Source organism: Camelus dromedarius, chromosome 4, assembly GCF_036321535.1.
Source record: "Camelus dromedarius isolate mCamDro1 chromosome 4, mCamDro1.pat, whole genome shotgun sequence".
In the NCBI taxonomy this organism is placed as follows: Eukaryota; Metazoa; Chordata; class Mammalia; order Artiodactyla; family Camelidae; genus Camelus; species Camelus dromedarius.
In genome coordinates, this window is record NC_087439.1 from 54944340 (window position 1) to 54966877 (window position 22538).

At 34.2% G+C, this 22538-nt stretch overlaps 1 protein-coding gene across 1 annotated transcript in view; it reads left to right on the forward strand.

Annotated features, from left to right (window-relative positions):
* Positions 1–19415, forward strand: part of DNAJC10 (DnaJ heat shock protein family (Hsp40) member C10) — a 45616-nt gene extending 26201 nt beyond the window's left edge. Inside the window, exons 12-23 of the mRNA XM_010991648.3 lie at positions 250–363; positions 1882–1996; positions 6279–6406; positions 6710–6826; positions 8980–9081; positions 10296–10451; positions 11534–11667; positions 12641–12694; positions 12965–13112; positions 16129–16248; positions 18071–18175; positions 19290–19415. Of these exons, the coding sequence (XP_010989950.1) occupies positions 250–363; positions 1882–1996; positions 6279–6406; positions 6710–6826; positions 8980–9081; positions 10296–10451; positions 11534–11667; positions 12641–12694; positions 12965–13112; positions 16129–16248; positions 18071–18175; positions 19290–19301 (1305 nt within the window). The 3' untranslated portion in view covers positions 19302–19415. The remainder of the gene's footprint in view (positions 1–249; positions 364–1881; positions 1997–6278; positions 6407–6709; positions 6827–8979; positions 9082–10295; positions 10452–11533; positions 11668–12640; positions 12695–12964; positions 13113–16128; positions 16249–18070; positions 18176–19289) is intronic.
* Positions 19416–22538: the final 3123 nt, after the last annotated feature.

The window sequence follows — 22538 nt, forward strand, 5'->3', positions numbered from 1 at the left end:
CAGTCGTCCACTTTAAATTTTATAATTTAGTGACTCTTTTCTTTCTGTAATATTATATAATTGATGTGTATAGCATTATTCAGATAAACTACAAAAGAAGAATATGGCTGGGTCTGAATTTTAGACAGTATTTTGAAGTAATGGGTAGGATAGTTAAAATTAACTCAAAGAAACAAAGATTAGAACTCAGGATTTCCCATCTCTGACATTTCTCTTTTTTTATCACTTCTTTTTAAAATCACTTTTAAGGATCGTCTGGCTCATCATCGGTGGCTCTTATTTTTTCATTTTGGAAAAAATGAAAATTCAAATGATCCCGAGTTGAAGAAACTAAAAACTCTACTTAAAAATGAACATATACAAGTAAGAAAAATATATTCTGCCTAGCTTTATGCTTGTGTGCTTTCTTAATTTAATACATAAAATTATGTTTTAAGTAACAAAAATGCTTATTTGAAATTCTAGGTTAAGAAACCCCTAAATGCTTTTGTTCTTCTGTTGTGGGTTTTTTGGTTTGTTTTTTTTTTTTCTCTATTAAAAGTTAATATTTAACCTTCATTTCTCTTGAGTAGTTGGTGTGTGGTAAATCTGTATTACACAGTTTTACTGCAATGTATAATATAGAATAGGGTAGCTTTCCCTTTCTTAAAGTCTTACTTCGTTATGTAAGTAATTCATGCTCATTTTGAATTAGGATATATAAACAAGCACAAAAATGAATTACCCATATTTTCATCACTGTTTATAAACCTACTAAGAATTTACTGTATAACCTTTTAAACTTTTTAACTGCGGTATGGTATGTGGGTGTATGTGTGTGCACATATATGCATATTGTAATGGCCATTATGATAGATACACACATGTAAATTTATATATATACTTTTTAATCAAAGTGGATTTACTGTATTCTCTTGTAAAATTTTCCATTCAGTGGTAAAAATTTTTCCGTATACCAGTATAGTATATGTGTGTATGGAAATGTATATGTATGTATCAGTCATCATCCTAAAGACTAAGCAGCATTTCTCTGTATGGTTATCCTGTCATTGGTTAACAAATCCTCTCTTACCGATGACTTTTAAGTTGTTTCCATTTTTATATCAAAAATATATACTGCAAAAATACAGTATGAGGAATTTTTGAACCAAGATTACATATTTTCTTAAAAGTTTTTTATCATCATTACCAGAGTCTTCCAGAAAGTTTGTATCAGTTTATGTTCTTACTGACAGCATGTGAGTGACCGTTTCACTACACCCATGCCAACCCTGGTATTATCACTCATTATAATCAGCACTGTTCTGATAGGCCAGAAGTGATATGTTAGTAATACTCATTTTCATTTATTTGCTTTCTGCTTTATTTTCTGTGTATGCCTCTGGCCCATTTCCTTTCTCCTGATGGGATGTTTATCTTTTTATTTCTTAATGGATCCTCTGTCTTAAATGCTGCAAATATTTTTTCTTGGTTTATCATTTGCCTGCTAGGTTTTTTTCCATATTGAATAAAAATGTCAACCTTTTTATTTATTATTTCTGCTTCTAGGGTCTTAAGAAGTTCTTTTTCTCGCCCATCCCAAGATTATGTAATACCCTCTACATTTTTAGAAGGGTTGGTTTCTTAAAGCACTTAATATTTTCTTGGAAATTTCCTCAGGATTTTGAAATCTCTAGGAGGCTTTTTTTTTTTTAAACTTAATTTAGTTTCAGTGTTAAATGTAAACTAATGATTTCTGTCTCTTATTTTCATGGTCCATTAACTTAACGTTTAGAAGGTGTGTTATTAGAGCAGTGTCATTTTTGGATTATCTTTATGAATATTTAATTGAATGCATAAGATTTTGTTTTCAGCAGATTGAACCTTCTCTTTCCACTTTAGGTTGGCAAGTTTGACTGTGCCTCTGCACCAGACGTCTGTAGTAATCTCTATGTTTTTCAGCCATGTCTAGCAGTATTCAAAGGACAAGGAACCAAAGAATTTGAAATTCATCATGGTAAGAAGGAAAAAAATGATAAAAACTTTTTCATTTTCAAATAGTAATTTTTATTTGTACTTTTTACCTTGTTTTATATAGACATGATTATTATAAATAACTTCACTCATTTATTAGTAAATTTGTTTTTGTGGGAAAATGTTTTGAATTACATACAGTTTTATCTTCCCTCCTCTTTTTAAAATAAATCCCTTTTTTCTACCCAATATTTTGATCAGTATTTCAGCAAAAACTCAGGATATATCAGGCTAGTGAGGAATGTAAGGGTCTTGATTGTTGACAAAAACAAGCAACACATACAGTTTCAAGTGTGCCAACAACACTAGACAACCAAACACCTCCATTAACTGTGTTTTTATCTTTCTTGAATTTATAACTGCATCTCTACATTTCAGCTTGTTTGGGGCTTTAGCCCTGCAGTATGTAAATACAGTTTCAATTCCTAGGGTTTGGGATACATCATCGTGGCTGTCCTGAAAAAGGTCATATGTAGCAAAAGAGACACACAAACTACTAAATATAGCATCTAGTGAGGGTGAGAGGAGGGAGATTTGTACGAACATATGGAAAACATTATAATGACCATTATGTATAAATCATAGGATCAAATAAAGAAACTTCTGCCTAGTAGAGGTCAGGAGGTGGTGATGTTTGAATTGAGGTGACATTTGAATGCTCAAGTTTCCCAAAGCAAATAAAAAAATCAGGTGAGGCCCTGTAGACTGAAGGATCTATGAGCAAAGACTTGCCAAGATAAACTTAACAGTAACTACTGCTTGTTCAGTATTTCTTATAAATCAGATGTTTTTCTAAAGGCTTTTGCATATTTTGCATTTGCATTTTTATCTTCACAACAGTCCAGCAAGGGAGAAAACTGAGACTCAGGAAGATGAAGTAACTGGCCCATGACAAACAGCTAGTAACTGGTAAAGGCAGAGTTTGTATCCAGATATACCCAAAGCCTAGTTTTGTAACCATGCTAAACTATGCCGCCTCCTGAAAGTGCTCGAAATGACCCAAGTTTTAATAATGGAATTCTATTCTTTTTCACCTCTGAAATATTTCATAGATTTCTCCTCTGTTGCTACCTCATTTCAGGTTTATTGTCTTGGTCATCTGCTATAATATCTTTCAGTACAATTTTCTGTTTCGTAGCATTTTCTCTTTACAACTAATTACTTGTTTTATTTGCAGAGTTATTACCCTAGAATACCTAGAACATTCACTCATTTTTCTGCCTTGAATCTCCTGATCTCTTTTAGAATACCCTTTAGATTCCTTAGCATAGGTGCAGTGACTTTGTCTGTTTTGCTTACCACTGTATTTCCAGCACCTAAAATGCTGGTGCATAGTAGGAACTAAGTAAACAGTTGTTAAATTAATAGGGAGCATTCACTATCTGCCTGTGCCCATATTCCCAGCCTCATCTCCCACCTTTACCCTCCAAATAATCAGCATCAGCTGCTTATGGATCTTTAAAAATATGTTCTTTCACTCCTCTGTGCCTTCACACAAGATTTTTCTGTCTCCTACATTGTAATTACTTCTCCCTGCCCCTAAAAATATTCAGTAAACTCTAAATCACCCTTCAAAACTTAGCTTAAAGCTTTTTCTTCCCTGGGAATATACCATGAATACCCAAGTACTTCCTTTTGTGTTACCACTATCTTTATAACATAACTTGTATTATTTTTTATTTAAATAGGTATTGAGCATAAAACATGTGCCAATTACAATACTAGGGAGTAGGATATAATGAACTATACTTAATCTCTATCTTAAAAGGACATTATGTAGAGAAACGGACACGTAAAGGGGCAAGTTTTAAAATGTTTGAAGGAGTGTTATCTGTTTCTGAGTAGTAAACTGCCCCGAAACTTAGCAGCTTAAAACAGTAAACATTTATTAACTCATACAATTTCTGGTGTCTAGGAATCTGAGATCAGCTTGGCCCAGTGGTTCCAGCTCAGGTTTTCTCATGAGGTTGCGATCAGGGTCAGCAAGGGCTCTGGTCATCTGAAGGTTAGACTGCTGGCAGGTTTGGTTCCAAGCCGACTCAGATAATTGGGAGGCCTCAGTGCCTCACCACACAGGCCTCTCTGTAAGGCTGCTCAGTTCTCCCAGAACAATCAGATAGAGACACATACATATACACAAAAGCAACAATCTTTTATAATCTGACCTTAGACAAGATAAACTGTCAAATCCACCATATTCTGTTGGTCACACACACCAACCCTGGTACAACAGTGGTATGAGTACATGAGGGATCATTGGGGGCAGTCTTAGAGACTGGCTACCGTAAGATATGAGTATGGGTTACACAGAGGAAGAACAGAAAGAAAATAATTTTCTGAGGTAAGAGAAGGTAATCTCTTCATTGAGATCTAAAGTAGAAGTAATGGTTTCCCAAATAAAGATGTGTCAAGCACATGCCAAGCACAGGAACCAACAAATGTTTTCCTGGACTCTGAGATAGAAAGCCTCATTTATTTTTAGAAAGCAAGAATTTCAGGATAGCTCTAATGTTGAATTTTGGAAAGGAATGAGACTTGAGGCTAGAGAGGGCACCAGGGGTCCAAATTATATGTTTTATCTGTCAGGTAAAGTAATTTGGACTCTATCCTAGAGGCAGAGCAGAGGCATTCATAGATTTAAGCAGAGAGATGATTTAAGCAGTTCTACATTTTAGGAAGGTGACTGGCTGCCTAGAATGGATAAAAGTAAAATTGGAGGAAGGGAGAACAGATAGAAGTCTGATGCAGTCATTTATGTAAGAGAAGAAAAGATGGCTGCCTTATCTAAACAGCGGTAATGTGGATGAGAAGTGGACAGATTTTTTTAAATACCAAGAATACAAAATCAGTATAACTTGATGATTGTGTTTAGATGTAGGGGAATAAGAGGAAGCCCAAGTTTCTGACTTGGTGAATTGGCAGTTGAGTGACTGATGGCACCATTCAGTGAGGAGGAGTTGACATGGAGTAGACACCCCCAGTTCACACTTGAGTATAGGCCTGGGCCTCAGGAGAGGAATTTGGGCTGAAACTGTAGATACAGATAATCAACAGAGAATCATCATATCAATGGTAACTAAAGCTTGGGAGAATGAGCTTGACTAAAAGTGAAGAGAAAAGATCAGGGTCCAGGGATCACTTTTAAGGGATTGTCAAAGAGGAATTCATAAAGAAATTCAAGCAGTAGCAGCTAAAGAATAAGGAGAAAGCAGGAGAATGTAGTGTCATGTATCACTCTATTTAAATATTTATGAAAACGTTTCTTTCTCTTCTACTGGGTTGTGATCTCTTTAAGAAGAAGGTCTATATCTTATATTTAACATGCCCTACGGCATTTTAAATGGGGCCTGACACATCGTAGGTGCTTGACTTAATACTGACTATCGAGTAAACAGATCAGAGGGAACCTGGGGAAATGGACTATGTACTGGTCCTAAGAAAGCTGTTATTTGCCACACCAAGGAGTATATTCTTAGACAGCAGCAAATCATCACAGGCCTTGAAGCAAGGAGAACAACATGATCAACTTAATGTTTTTGTAACTTGTTTGTGGCAGCAATGTAGAAAGTGTAGTTAAGGAAGACAGGACAGAAAGACCAGCTTGGTTATTTCAGTAGGTCAGATGGAATTTAGGCAAGAGCCAAAATTGAGGTTGGAGATGGTAAGAGATAGAATGGATGGAGCTCTGGTAAAAGGGCAAAGGAGGCAGGCAGAAATCACCCTGGGGAATCTTATTTAGGCATTTAGTAGATGGTAATGCCATTGCTGAGGTAGGGATGGTGAGAAAAAAAGGAGCAGGTTTGGGGAAAATGACTCAACTTTTATTTGGGTATATTATCTTTGAAATGTGTATACGGCATCCAGGTGAATATTTCCACTGGGTAGTTGGTAAAGCAGGTTTCGAATTTGTAAAATAAAAAGGCTAGGTCGAAGAAACAGATTTAAGAGTTAGGCCATAACAGTAGTCAGGTAAAGAAAAAGAACTCAAAGAACACTAGAAGGAAGTTATTCTGCCTGCAAGGATGAAGGAACTTTACAAAGAGATCTGAACATTTTATCTGATCCTCCAAGAAACAGTAAAGGCAAGGGTACTCCTGACAGAGCAAACTGTGTATGTAGTATTCAGAACGTTAAAACCTCAAAATCAGTTTGCTCATAACTGTATCTTCTTCTCTTCAATATTTCAAGTATAAAAACTTTGAAGTATTTCTATGGATAAAAAGGCAGAATGTAAATTTTAATTTTTCTCTTTCTCGATTTCAAAGGAAAGAAGATTCTATATGATATACTTGCCTTTGCCAAAGAAAGTGTTAATTCTCACGTTACCACACTTGGACCTCAAAATTTTCCTGCCAATGACAAAGAACCATGGCTTGTTGATTTTTTTGCCCCTGTAAGTTATTTTTATCTGTCAAATCTCAGTGTTGTCATATTTTGTCTTGTCACAGCAAAAAGACATTTTCTAGATAACCTTGAACCATAAATATTAAAAACGTGTTACTCAGTTTTGGCCACTATCACATACTGCCTCTAAGAGAGCACTGATATACCTGCGCCTCCAAGTATTAAGTATATAAATGCATAAGACTTACAGCTAAGTTGTGGTTTATCTTACTTAGAATATTGCTTGTTGCAAAAATGATGTCTTTTTTTATTTCATTTAGTTCAGTGCTTGTGAATATTTTTTGTTTTGTAGTGGTGTCCACCATGTCGAGCTTTATTGCCAGAGTTACGAAAAGCATCAAAGCATCTTTATGGTCAGCTTAAGTTTGGTACATTAGATTGTACAGTTCACGAGGGACTCTGTAACATGGTAAGACAAAGTATAAAAAAATTTATTCTAAATAATGTTTTTGTAAAATAGAGACCTTTTGGCAGTCTAATGTTAAAGCAGTAAAGTAACTTTGAAATGTACATCTACATTTAGAGTAGTAATAAATTATTTCAATAAATAACTTCAACAAAATGATATAAAATTATGATGGGATTAAAATGTAGAGACTATATGTGGTTCAATGTAGATATGGTCTTATTTATGAAACTCAGAAAAATACTGAGTTGACTTGATAAAATACATGATTTTCCAGTTATTTAAGATCTTTGAGGTTTTTTTAAATGTAATACTACCTTTTGTCACTCCATAGTTTTTACTTTGTCTTCCAAGTGTAATTAATAGAAGGAAATTAAAACAAACAAGGTTTTTGAAACCTTTGTTTACATAAAAAAAATTTTCTTAGGTTAATAAATATTCACTCTTCAGTTCTAGGAAGAACTGGAAATTATATACCTCGATGAAAGTATGTAATACCATGTATAAAATATTTTTGAGGGGCAAAAGCCTAAATCAAATCAAGCCTTCAGATACCAGTGTATAAGAAATCCATTGACAGAAGGACATGTTAAGTGACACCGTGTGCAGACCTCAAATCTTAGCATGTAGAGAACTTTATGGGATAAATACCAATTTATTAAACAAAAACATTGAAAGAAGAGAAGATATTAAAGAGACTTAAAAAGACATATCATTCAGATGCAGTGTTTAGGCCTTGTTTGGATGCAATTTAAACAAACCAACTGCAAAAAAAGCCAGTTGGGGAAACTTGAACACTGGATATCTGATGACTTTCAGTAATTATTATTATGAAGACATACAGCAGATGGCCAACAGGCTATTAAAAAGATGTTCAGCATTGCTAATTATTAGGGAAATGCAGATCAAAATCACAATGAGATATCACCTCACTCTGCTCAGAATTACTGTCAGCAAAAAGTCTACAAATAATAAATGCTGGAGAGGGTGTGGAGAAAATGGAACCCTCTTTCACTGTTGGTGGGAGTCTACAGCCACTGGTACAGCCACTATGAAAAACTGGAGATTCCTCAAAAAGCTAAAAATAGAACCACCACTATTAATATCGTATAGATAATTAAGTAAAATGTAAAGATTTGAAACTTCTTGAATCAAATTCACTCAGAGTAGAGGCCAGGATTCACTACTCACTAATTGGTTGACTTTGACCAAGTCATCTTAATCTCTCAGTACCTCAGTTTTCTCATCTATAAAGTTGACTTAGTAATTTTTGCTTTTGAATAGAATTGTGAGGAACAGATGAGAAACTATGTTTCAGTGCTAAAAGGGTGCTCAGTGCATAGTAAGGACTTGTCAAATGTTAGATAAAATTGTTTTGTTTATATAATTGGTTATGTGCAGTCATTTACAAAAGATTAAGTGTTTCTATAATTTTTTCTAAAATTATTTTTGAATCCTAGTCAAAGATTCCAATTTGCTAAGCAGTGATTGTCAACTTTGAGGATGCATAGTTCAGCTCCAGCAAATCCACAAACAGGGATCTCTATAACGTTTTAAAAAGTAAATAAAAATTTAAAATAGAGATGCTTTCTGGGTTAGTGTGTGCATATTAATTCTGAGGAGGAAATTACAGTATTTTTTACCATAAAAACTGTCTTGAGCAAAGAATAAAAAGTGACTACACTCCTAGAGCATGATTCATAATTCTTTAACCAAAAATATGGTTGTGTACACATGAACTATTAATTTATTTCCTTATTCTTGCTATTTTATTTCCTTGATTTTCTTCTACTTCTAGACAAATTGGAATTTTTGTTATGGTTTCAGAAAAACACTTAAGCTAGAAATTGGTCCGCTCTTTACAGCCTCATCCACCTTGGTTCAGGAGAGTAGAAAAGGACTAAGCTCATAGTTACCCATACTCACTTCTCAGAGTTTCGGTGCCTATGGATTTTACGAGTAATGGAGTAGCGTAATAAGGGTCAAGTACTCAGGAGTACAATTGTAAATCTATTTCCTTTGCTAAATGTAGCCACTTTAGCAGTGAGTTTTTACAGTTTTGTTGTTGTTACTTAAAGGTAAACTGGTTATAAATTTGAAACAAATAGGTAAAATGTATAAAATCTTTGTTTAACTTGTATTCTCATTCCTAACAGTATAACATTCAGGCTTATCCAACAACAGTGGTGTTCAACCAGTCCAGCGTTCATGAGTACGAAGGACATCACTCTGCTGAACAGATCTTGGAGTTTGTAGAAGTATGTTAAGTTACAGACTATGGTATACACTCTTCCATATATGCATACACTTTGTATGAACATTTAATAATGTTTAATAGTAGGATTTATTCTTTTTCTGACAAAATTTTTTAAATTTTCTAGTATTTTACTCTTATTATAGATTTATTCTCAGAGTTTATAGCAAATACATGTTTTGTTTGTTACCTAGTACCATGCCTTGTACTTAGTGGACACAGTTATTTATTGAATACATGAAATTATAACTTTTACATAAAGCCTTGTCACTCCCCTTTCCCTTTTTTCTCTGATAGAACTAATGCAGATTATTTCTTTCAGGTCCCATATAGATGAGGTAACAGTGAGCCCCATTCTTGGATAATTCCAAGAAATGTGTGTTTAAGGGCAGTGTTAGTCCAGCCGGCAGCGGAGGGCTTTTTCAGGCCTAGGCAGCTTTTGCCACGCCTGCTGTGTCATTAGCACAGGAGTGCTCTACATCTATAGCATCCATCTCCTCTTTTTTTTTTTTTTTTTCCTAATAGTCTTAATTGACTAAAATAGTTACAGGGCCTCCTAAGGAAGAAATGAACAATTCTAGCTTATTATCCATGCAGTAATCATTCTGCTCTCTGTCCTTCCCATCTCTTCCTCCTCCAGAGTAACAGATTTTTGTGTGTCATTTTTTTATAGTTTCCCCAGGGAAGCTAACATCTCCATTAGTAGTACTCGATCATGATAGACTGAAGCTCTGTTAAAACAGCATTTGGAGCAAATGATCTTAGATCGTGCAGTATCTCCAGTCAGAATGTCAGAAAAATGGAATTTTTAGGCTTTCCATTAATAAGTAAAGGGTCATTTCCAACCAAATTACAGGTTCCAGAAAGAATATGGCCTATGTAGACATCTGGCCAACTATTGGATCTCTTGCCTCATCTACCCATATCCTTAATTAAAGTTTCCTCTTTTCTCTACCTAGAATGATTTTAGTGACACATAGAAATAAGAAAATACACCTTGATTTAAGAAGACTGATGGGCAAAATCCAAACTTAAAAATAAAGTATCATTTCTTGCTTTTTAAAATATTTCACGATAGATTCTCTTTAAATATCCTTATGTATCTTTTGATTTTTCAAAAACAAGAACTTTTCTAGATGACATATACCAACAATGTGCCAAGAATATATGAACTACCCTTTTTTATATCTGTTATGATAAAAGCTGTGTTCTCTTTAGGATCTTATGAATCCTTCTGTGATCTCCTTGACACCTACCACTTTCACTGAACTAGTTAAACAGAGAAAACATGATGAAGTCTGGATGGTTGATTTCTATTCTCCATGGTGTCATCCATGCCAAGTCTTAATGCCAGAATGGAAAAGAATGGCCCGGGTATAGTAAAATAGTTTACTATAAATCTTAACATTTACTGAGAATGTTTATTTAATAGTTATTTTGAAATTGAGATGCGTGAACCCACCTCTAGATTATCACTTAATAACAGTTGTGATCACTTTTTATATACCAATTAGATTTCAGCTCTATTTCTGTCTGGTATATGAATTGATATAGAATAATTACACTTTTTCTTTTTCTGTGTCACTTGGAACATAATTTGACTGAATTTCTGCCAATGTCAACCCAAAGATCCCCTTTATTTCATATTAAAATTCTTTTCTACTCTTTCATTTTTAGAGTTTCTTCACTGTATTGTGAGACTCTAAAGTAAAAAAAAAAAAAAAATGGCCTTGATCAATGAAAAAGATTTTTTAATTTCCTGCAAATAGATTGTTGTAAATCGTAAAAGATTGGGAAAAAATTATTTAAATACCAGAATGGAAAATGCACTTATGTTTTATATTTATTTGTAGGATAAATAGTGAACAAACCAGGAGTTAAATTTATTTCTAGTATCTTAACATTTATGATAATGTAATTTTCTGCTCTTTTCAATAAAATTTTTTAATTTGGGCATGACTCAGTATGCTTCCTGCAACCCATGTCTCCATTTGAAAAAGTAATTCTTTGGAAATAAAGTTGCAAAGAACTTCACTAATTCTTGGTTTCTAACACTTTGAGTTTTAGAAATACATAATTTTCCCAGTGTAATAGATGAACAAAATCAGTTATTTAATCTGAAATAATTGACATAAATTCTTGACTATAAAAATTAGATTTCTAGTTCATTACTATAAATGTTCTATTATGTTTTAAGCTTTTTGCAATTTTTATTTGTTGAAAATCACTGATAATTAATATAATCATCTCATATTGATGATTTCTCCATTATAAACATATAAAATAATTACGGAGGTAATTTTATTCTAATCGCTTTGTTATACTTATCTCTCTTTCTTTAATTGAAGTGCAGTCAGTTACAGTGTGTCAATTTCTGATGTAAGCACAGTGTCTCAGTCATGTATATGCATACATATATTCATTTTCATATTTTACTTATCTTTTTTGTTTTATAGACGTTAACTGGACTGATCAACGTGGGCAGTATAGACTGCCAACAATATCATTCTTTTTGTGCCCAAGAAAATGTTCGGAGATACCCTGAGATAAGATTTTTTCCCCAAAAATCAAATAACGCTTATCAATATCAGTAAGTGTTCTCTAAAATCTGAAGACATTTATATAATCATTTACTTACACAGTTAAAATTTAAAAGTTATCTTAAGTAACTAAAAGTTATCCTAAGTAACTAAAAGTTAAACCCCCAAATATTTTGGGGAGCTCACCATGTTAAGATAGTGTGGTAATGAGAAGTTTAGAAGGTGAAAAGTGTCAGAACAGTCCCATGATCGTGAAGCTGACAGTCTAGTAAAGAAGAAAGTAAGAAGCGGACGAACGTTTATTAAGTCCCTATTTGGTTTCAGGTACTATACTAGATGCTTTTGCTCACATTATTTCTGCTAGTCCTCACATATACCACGAGAAATAAGAATTGTTACCCTTCCGACTATTGCAGATAAGTAAACTGATTCACATACGTTAGATAACTTTCCCAAGTCACACAGCTGCTAAAGTTTGAAGTTGGGGTCTGAACTCAGGTCTGTCTTAGTGCCCATGCTGTTTACAAAACACCTCATGACATTTCAGGTAAGAAACTCAAATGCAAGGCAGAATATAAATACTATTTAAAAAGTAAAAATGAACCATGGATTTCGAAGGAGAAAGGGATCACAGCTATGAGAGGCAATCATGAACGGCTGCATTTATGAGCTGGCTTTCGACGTGAGTCTTAAAAAAGTGGGTAAGAACTTGACAGCAATAACTAAAGGTTCAGAAATTAAAGCATTGGATATTTTGAGTTTTACTGTTAGCATGGGTCTGTGGGAGATGTCCAGCAGGCAGCTGAACATTCAAGTCTGGAGCACAAAAGACATCAGACTAAAGAAAAACATACTTGGGAAGCCTTAAAAGCAATATTTGTAGCTAAGTGTGTCTGAGAAAGATGCTAGATGAAGTCAATCAGCTAAACTTACCTTTTAAATTGCTACAGTGAGATTGTTTTTCTGAACATATCTAATGATAGAAAATACCATTTACAGCTTACATATTTTTTCTTCTTTCAGTAGTTACAATGGTTGGAATAGGGATGCTTATTCCCTAAGAATCTGGGGTCTAGGGTGAGTAATCAAAATATGTATCATTGTATAAATTATAGTCAATGCTGCTTACCTTCCTTTCACATCTGTAGCTAAATTTATGGACTTGTTTAAGGTTCTCACATTTTAAAGTACTTAGTGAAGAAATACAATTTACCAGGACAAGATTGTGCTTTATTACATTGTCATTCTTTGAAGTCATTTTTTAACTTAGAAAGATTTGCAGTATTCTATTTTAGATGTTTACTTTGGTTGTGTATAATGGAAAATAATTTTGATCCTTTACCACAGATTTTTACCTCAAGCATCTATAGATCTAACACCTCAGAGTTTCAATGAAAAAGTTTTACAAGGGAAAAACCATTGGGTGATTGATTTCTATGCTCCTTGGTGTGGACCTTGCCAAAACTTTGCTCCAGAGTTTGAGCTCTTGGCTAGGGTAAGTCTTGTCCATCTACTTAAAAAAGTTGGAGTAACATGCATGTTTTATTAGATAAAAATTGTATTTATAGTTTTTTTAAAAATAGTTTCCGCTGAATTTTAAAAAACTCTGTTCCATTTCTGTGACTAATCTTTACAGTAGATTTCTTCCTTCTTTAGTAAAACCTGTCTTGCTTGACGTCATCTACCTAACCATAACAGCCATTTCTTCCACTTGTTCCCTATTTCCATTCTGACACCGTTACTCGGCTGCTCTCCAGGCAGTCACTAGATCCTGTCAGTTCTGTCTCCCAAATGCCTTTCAAATCTGTCATCTTCTGTGCATCTCCTCTGCTAGCCTCTTTGTTCAAGCCTTCATCATCTCTCATCTAGGCTAATCATATGTGCCTTTTAAGTAGTCTCATATTGGCCAGTCTACCTTCTTCAGTTCCTCCCTGATGATCTTTCTGAAATATTGCCTTCTCTGCCTTCATGTTAACCACATTTCTTGAAGTACATCCTTGACTGCAGGTCTCTAATCTGAGCCTTCTGACCTCTTCAGCTTTATCTCTTTCCCTGAACTCACACCTTATACTCCAGGCACAACAAAGTACTCCAGGTTCTCTGAACCAAGTACCTTTTTGTACGTGCTGTTCGCTCTCTTAAAATGCCTTTTCCTTACTTACCTTGGTCATCTGGATTTTATTCCTCCTTATCCTACAGAACCCAGCCTCAGTGGCATTTCCGTGTTCTCTGCCTTTCCCAGTTAATCATTGTCACCTGGGTATCTCGCACTCCATCAGTGTACTTACACAGTGCATGTCAACTATATATTTAGATACCCGTCTCCTCTATAAAACTATGAGCTTCTTGAGAGTACAGTACATGTCTTACCTATCTGTAACCCCAGTGTCTCAACTCAGTAAATACTTTCAAAATTAAGCTGAATGCAGTCTGTTTTGGTGTTTGTATTATAGTAGTCCTGCTAATAACCTAATCCACATTGATAGCTTCTTCACCTCTGTACTCGAGGAACTTTACCTTTGGCTACAGAACATTCATCATTCATTAGAATGAAAAGTCAGCGCCAGTTCCACCAGTCTAAAACAAAAGCTGAATAGCTCAAGCCATGGGAATTTTTTAGCTAAGGGGTTTCAGAGTTCCTATGGAGTTGTGAAAGACTGTTTTAGTTATTGACTGGTCCTTAAAAATAAGAGGCTGTTCATTTTTTTCTACTTATCATAGCTTCTTTTCCTCTTATGCTTCCTTTTTCTCCAATAATTCTAACAAAAATGTTTTACTCTCCTATTCATTAAGTGCTAAAAAAAACTTATTTATATATTTTGTAATGCAGCTATATGTTGAATATTGCAGAAGAGTATTTAGGTCATTCAGCGAATCCTGAGTATCAGGTAAAAAAGCATTATGCTAAATACTATGGCTAAAAAAAATGGAAAGACAATTCCATGTCTTTAAGAAGATTTTAATCTAGTGGGAAAATAAAATTTAAATAAACATATATAAATAAATAGGCGGATCATTGCTGTAGTGAAATTAGAGTGAAGCAAGAATATGAGAAAAAGAAGGTCAGGGTCATGCCAGGAGGAGACGAAAGGCTCCACAGAAAGGTTAGCATTTGAGATGAGAATTACAGCACAACTAGGAACGTGAAACATGTCCAGGTATTTCCAGTGTTGGTCCAGTATTACCAGGAGATAAAGAAAAAACAGGAGTGGCAAAAACTGAGGCTCAATAATTAGGCAAGAAGTTTGTACACTCTTCCTCAGTAAGTTCATGCTATTGAGCATGTATTCTGTATACGCATTGGAGGAAAACTGCTGGATATGACAGGATCCATTTTATATCTTAGAAGGATGGCATTGAATGGACTGAACATGGGCCAACAAGGCCAGAGAGAGCGAGCAGAGCACCAGAAGCAATATGGTGTCCTCTATAACTGAAATACAAGTTGACAAGACTTCACTGACCTTCACTGTGTGTGTGTGTGTGTGTGTGTGTGTGTGCGCGTGTGCGTGTGCGTGTGCGCGCGCGCACACCTGATTCTCCATGCAGCTTTGCTGGTGTCCTGGTCTACCTGTAAGTACCCTAGCATTGGGGACAAAACTAGAGGCAACAAAGATATTTTTATTATCCTGAAGTGAGGTGATAACCTGGACCAGGATTAGGGCAGTGGTGATACAAAGAGTGGAACAAGTAGATAAGAATAAATAGATTTAGTTTGTGATAAATGTGAGAGGAAAAGAAGTCTAGGATGGCCCTAGTTTCTGGCTTGGACTAAGTGAATAGTAGGACAAAAGGAAGAGCAGCTTAAGGGGATAGGATTCATTTTAGAAATGTTGTTTCTAAGGGGCTTATTTAGGAGAAGCAGGCCAGTGTATACATAGCTGACTTTAATCAAGGGGGAAGGGTGGGGTTCAGCAGCATATAGATATATAAAATCTCCCTGGGAGGTTTTTCACAGCAGAAAAAATTATTGATGAAAGATGGAACTGTGATTGGACATTTTAATGTGAGGGGCAGGTGTAGGAGGAGGTCCCGTGCTAGAAATGAGGAAGACTAGCCAGAGGAGTAGGATAGACAAGAGACAGTAATGGTAAGTGGCAAGAAGGAAAAAAGAAAGGAGTGGTCAGCAATGTCAGATGCCCTTAAGAAGACTGATGGGTCCATTCAGTTCAGCCAAAAAAGAGTCATTGGGGAACTTATAGCAGTTTCAGTGGAGGGAGCTGTAAGAACAGAAGCTAGCTGAAATGTGTTGATAATGCCAACAGATGAGGAAATGATGAAAGAATTAACTGCTCAAAAAAGGGACAAAGAAAGAGAAGCAGAGTGGTAGCTGGAGGAACCAGTACAATTTACACAAGGAATTCTTTTTTGATCATGTGTACATATGCTGAAGATATATTTATGCGTGTCTTAGATTTATCAATATTTGAAATTTTTAGTATCATACTGCTTTGTGGTTGCCAAAATAGTATATGCCAAAGAAATGGCAAAGCATCTTTTTCTCTTTTCAGATGATTAAAGGCAAAGTGAAAGCTGGAAAAGTAGACTGTCAAGCTTATGCCCAAACCTGCCAGAAAGCTGGTATCAGAGCCTATCCAACTGTTAGATTTTATCCGTACGAAAGGGCAAAGGTATGTATAGGCTTTTTCCTCTGTGTGCCTTTCCTTTAGCAGACCACACTCAAAAGATTTGTTTTTAGTCTGAGTAATGCTTTTTTTCTACTTTCTTTCCCTTTGTCATGCCTTCTTTTATTGCATGTTACTGAAACAAGCTTCTTTTCATGTTTACACCGAGTGGTTTTAAAAGATTTTTCTGTCTCACTGTTGATATTATCTCCATTGCCTTAAAATTTTTATACTCATGAATAGGGACACTATTAAATAGACATACCAAAATACTAGTAGTAGGTTTCTGTGGGTGGTAGAATTCAAGGTAATTATTTTCTGTGAAGTTTTTGTATTTCCTACTTTTACAGAATTAACATATATTACTTTAAACTTAGTTTTTCCAGGAAAGAAAAAATAATAAGAGAATACTGTTGTAATACTTTAAAAATATCCTAAGTACCTGAGTATTTATCTTGAATATTTATTAGTGGTTTAGACTAAAAGTTAGTCTAAGTTAGTCAAGTTCCTTGATTTAGTCATAATTTCTTTTTTGGGCCACTGACAATATGCTTTTTTTTTTTTTTCCCCAGTCCAAAAAAAAAATAGACATCTACCAGTAGGTCTTAAAATTCAGGTGATAACCTCTACAGTCATTGATACAAAAGTATATGTCTTTTAGCTGGTATAATTGCTAACTGGAGGGACCCATGACCTTTACCATCTTCCCAAGTAAAAAATAAGACATTTTGACAATAGGACTGTAATAAAATAAATATTTGCCATGTTTTCTGGTAAAATATTGAAATAATTTCAAATACTTCAATATATACCTTTGAGAAAGAATATCATATTTTTGATTATAATATATTTTGAAATAGTGCTAAAGAAATTAGATGATGAATTTCTGAAATCTAGACTTGTCAGACATCTAGATTTTTCAGTGAAGGATTTTGAGTTATGAGGAAGCTACCTCTGTCTTAAGAACAGTATGGGGTAAACAAAACTCAATGAGAGTAAAGGAGCTTTATACCAGAGCCTGAATCTTCATTCCTTTGGAATCCCTAGCTTTCTAATTCCCAGAAACCTGAAAAATAGTTGACGTAAATAGGGATCTTTTTCAGGTAGAATGATATTAAGTGTCAGTATAATGAGCATAGAATTAACCAGGCCATATAGGGAACTGTTTCAGAATATGAGATTACCATGTGTCCAGAAGACAAGATTAGGACCCAAAATATCCCCATCCAAATGGAAACACAGGGGTGACGTCCAAAAGTCCAACAGACAAGAAGGCCAAAGTAGAATAATGTTTGAAGTGAGAAATACAAACCAGGTGGGCAGTTACACACAAAAACAAAATCCTCACATACAGTTTGGCGTTCCTACCGGGAAGAAGGAGATAAATAGCTCCAGATCCAAAAAAAGCAGGCCTGAATGTATTGACCTGTCCCCTCTCCTACTTTTTTAGCCACCTTCCTGCTGTGGACAGATGAGAACCAGGAAATACACATTACTTTCCATTATTGCATTTGGGCAGTGATTTTAGACTGGAATGATTGGAATCCTCTGGGGACGTCTTTTCTTATACAGTTTGGATATTTTGAGGCATCTGGAGTTAGCAATGCATATTAACCAAGGAATTAATTTACATGTTTCCATAACAGTATTGTTAATATTTATTTCGGGTAAATTACCGTTTAACTGCTTTTGCAGCAGCATTTCCTTGAGGAAATTCGAGTTTTAAACACTAGGAACTTTAAGGAATATGTAATCAAGTTTCTAAGATGGAAATGTCCTGTTTTCACTAGATACTTAAATGTTATAAGAAGAGTGTTTTTAATTTTAGAGAACTATTTGGGGAGAGCAAATAGATTCCAGAGATGCGAAAGAGATTACTACCTTACTATATGAAAAGTTGGAAAATCTCCAAAATCATGGAAAGAGAAATAAGGTAAGGACTAAATCTAGAGCTGACTTTGGCAAACATCTAAATTTATTCTTATTATACATTATATGTATCCATAAATGATGCTTCAAAAAATAGTAAAAGATAGTTAAAAATTTCTTCTTTGGAAAATATGGCAAATCAGAATGTAGCTACTAAACATTGATATGTTTAGAAATTTGGACAAGTAAAACCATGTAACAGAAAAACAACAACTATGGCCATAAATTATTTAAATTTTATTCAAATGTAAAAGCATGAATTCTTAGGAATAAATATACTGGAGCCTCAAACACATTTTGGATAGCAAGTTTTCTTTTGTTTTTGGTTCATCTTGGCCCGTCCTTGGATTATTAATCTCTCAAGAAGCAGTGCAAGCTCTTTCCTGCTGTTCTTAAGAGGGCTGTTGTCTGTTCATTTTTTCCTTTTTTTGAATCAGTGTCATTCTGTGACATACTTAGAAACAGACCAAAGAGTTTATGAATGCCGGAGTGCTTTCTGAATGGAATTTAACACAAATATTACATTTCTTGGATTCTTTCTCTTTAAGGTGAAAGGAAACAAGAACAGCACTGCTTCTGAAGAGGGCTGGCGACATCTGGCTTCATAGAGCCGTATTAGAACTACAGACCCCAGTACAGGAAACTTTACAGCTCTCTCAAGAATCAGATTATACCCAAATCTAAAAGATAGGAAAGAGATAGTTATGAAACTTTATTTTCTTCATTTCAATGAACAGAAATATTTTTTCTCATTTTCTTAAGATGTTTTATTTTTTAAATTGTGGCTTATCTCAAGTTAAACATTTAAAATCAGAAACATTAGTCATAAAGTAGAATATCATAACTGAAATTAAGTTAAAAAGCATACCAAAATATGACTTTGAAAGTGTGGTAAACTGTATAATTTGTATTATCTACCATGGGCAGGTAAGAATTGTGAGATACCCTTTTTCCACTGTTACAACGACAAGGTATATTTCATGTGGTGATCTAGTAAATAAGAATATTGAGTATTTTTAAAAAGGTAAAATCTGGGTCAGTTTATAATTTTTGACCCTGCTTTTAACATTAGATGTTGAAAGAGAAAAGAATCAATCATTTTTACATTATTATTGTAGGATGAACTTTAACGATGTTGAAAATGAAGAAAAATCTGAAAAAAGAAATTGACAGATGATACCAGAAGACACCTTTTCAGAATGTTAACTGCATTCTTGATGGGAATAAATGAACATTGCCTTGGACTTGTAATTGCACTGCCTGAATTCTGTACAACATTGGTATAAATGAAGGGTCTGCAGACTTTTCTGTAAAGGGCCAGATAGTAAATATTTTAGGCTTTGTAAACCATATATGGTTCTTTGTCACATATTCTTTGTTTTTGTTTTATTTGGTTTTTACATTTTTTACAGGGTTATAAACAATTCTTAGCTCAGGGCCATACACAGATAGGCTACAAGCCACGTTTAGCCTATGGGCCACAGATTACTGACCCTTGGAAAGATGTTTAGGCTGGCTGGCTCAAACATGAGCACGCTCTATGATCTATACATCCTAAGTTATACAAAGTATACTTGATTACTTAAAGTTTTGTGGCTGGCCTAAAAAGAACTTGATTTTCAGTTCTGTTCATCTAAAAATTCGCTGAAATTGATTCTCTGACGATATATTTCATTTAAAAAACATGCTCAGTGTGGGAAAGTAAACAAGATGACCTATTTTTATGCTTTGTTATAGTGAAGAGATTCTTCATTTTCTTTTCTTTCCTTTCTAAAGGTTGAAGAATTGATTTTAATTTTTCACATTTGAGAAAAAAATTTTGCAACAGTAAGTAAACAAATCTTATCAATTTCTATCCCTAGATATGTGAGGGGAAAAAATATTTATAGCAATTAACTACATTGTAGAGTATCCCAAATATATCAAATATTTAGAGTTCTATGTTTTAAAGATACAGTGTTCATGTATTTTGTGAGTTGTTTTTGTAAAAGTATTCCCTGTGATAGTAATTTGTTTTTGAAGCAGTTTTCAAAGATTTATGTTTTTGACTTCTGGACTATCATTTATTTACATTTGCCTTTTTTCCTTCATAGTTGTGGTTTTTCACTCTTTAACAATCTTCATCATTCAAGTAGAAAAATAACTTCGCAGGTTTCACTGTAGCTTATAATAATACTGTGGTTGTTCCAACTATTTATTGTTGGAGGCTGCCGTTTTCAGATAAATATTAGCATAATAACTGCGGTTATTTTTATAAGAAAATCCAGTATATAAATAAAGATGGGATCTTTTAGTTTCTTAGTTGTTCAGACTCAAAGAACTCAAATTTTTTTCTTTGCATTTAAACAAAAGATTGTAACATGTAGTTACTTAGTTTTAATTCAGAGTATATGGAATAGTAAAAATCCCAGTTGATCAAAAGAGGTCAGTAATTTTTTTTAACTTAAGTTTTCCTAAAAACCTATTTGAATTGTTCTATTATATTGGGAGAGGTTTTTTTTAATAACACTTTACCGCATTCCCCAAAATTTCCTCATAAAGGTTAATTTACAACTGCAGTTTATCCAAAAATTAGTTTTTTTTTTCATTTGCAAGTCTAACCCTATTCTTCATATTCTCTCCCATATTATATCTAGTGTTATATTTTAATTTCTTATCTTGAATTCCACTTTACACATGTTACCACTTCTGACCTTAATTTTACACCATCTTTTTGAGTTATCAGTAATGGCAAGTGCCTTTCATTTATTAAATTTTCAAAGCCCAGAATTTTCAAAATTGGCTTGTTTCTATAAAAATTCCAAAATGGAATGCCTAAAAGAAGTTTTAGTAAATATTTACTGAACTTGTACACAATTATGTGAGTACCACTGTGCTGAACACTTAGGAGTGTACAAAAGTAAACCCAAGGCATAGTCCCCATCTCCTTAGTGTCTGTAATTCACAGTTCTGACACAGAACCCATAAACAAGCTTATACTATACTATTACCTATAAATAGAATTCCAAACTTACTGGCTGAGAAACATCTTAGGCAGTAAATGAAGTAGTAAATATTTTGTATCCTGTAACTGGGCCTAAGTATGTGCCTGTGGAATCAAGTCAAAAGCCAGGGCTACCTGGGAGTCACATCAAGTAATATGTATCATACAAGTAACATACATCAGGAAGTTTTCTGCACTTACATCAGTGTCATTGGGTATTTGAAAACAGCTGGCAGAATTAAAGGTTTTAATAGCCTGTTAGTACAGTAGAGCACCTCTGGTGTACCAGGTAAAACATGCCGTTTCTCTTAGCAACACCATTTTTGTGTGCAACCAGCCTTAGGTAACAGCATCATTTCTAGCTGACCAGAGTGCATTCTATCAGGCAGCTAGATTTGAGTATGTGGTTATGTGAAACTATTTGGAATTTGTGTTGTGGGCATTAATGATGCCTGTTCTAGTTTCTCAGAGTTTAACATTTTCCTGTCTTTTTCATTTAAAGCATATGATTAAGATAAAAAATAAAATGAAATGATTATTGTATAATTATTTTAATATTGTAAGGTTTTCTTTAAATGTATCCTTTGTTTTCTGACAGTATTCAAAACAGGAATTTGAAGTATATAATTAACAGAAAAGAATTTCTATGTTGTTTCCTATGGGATACATTTTTACAAAGATGCTTATTAGTATAAGAAAGTTTTTAATGAGGAGGTAGTATTTTTAAACCATTTTAACAATTTTTGTGTAGTAGTCTAGTCTTTTTCCTTAGGTCTGCCATCAAACTGCCATCCAACATTTATCAAAAGATAAATGTTTTAAATTTGACATATTCAGTCCATCATGACTATATAAGAAACAGTACAAAGTTTAAGTTAACAAAATGCATTTTAAATTTTCTGTAATAGTACTTGCAGGATAAAATTGATTCTGAAGATAAATAGGAAATAATCTTTCAGGTTAGTATACTACTTCACATGTAGACCAAAACTTTAAATGTACCCAAATTCTTCTGGTGAATAATCTTGTTTTCAGTACGAGTGATAAGAAAATTTAGGTCAACCACCAGGGTAAGTGATTATATATAAAATGTTAGTGGTTCACTGGCTTGAGTCATTTCTATTTATATTTAATACTAGATTTGCCCTTAAGTTCTTGTACAGTTGACCCTTCAACAACACAGGTTTGAACTGTGTAGTTTCACTTACATGTGGATTTTTTTCAATAAATAGGTTCTATAGTACTACATGATCTGTGGTTGGTTGAATCCACAGATGCAGCATTTCAGATACAGAGGGCAGTCTATAAAGTTATACACGGATTTTCAGCTGTGCTGGGGGTTGACACACCTAACCCCCATGTTATTCAAGGGTCAACTGTACTG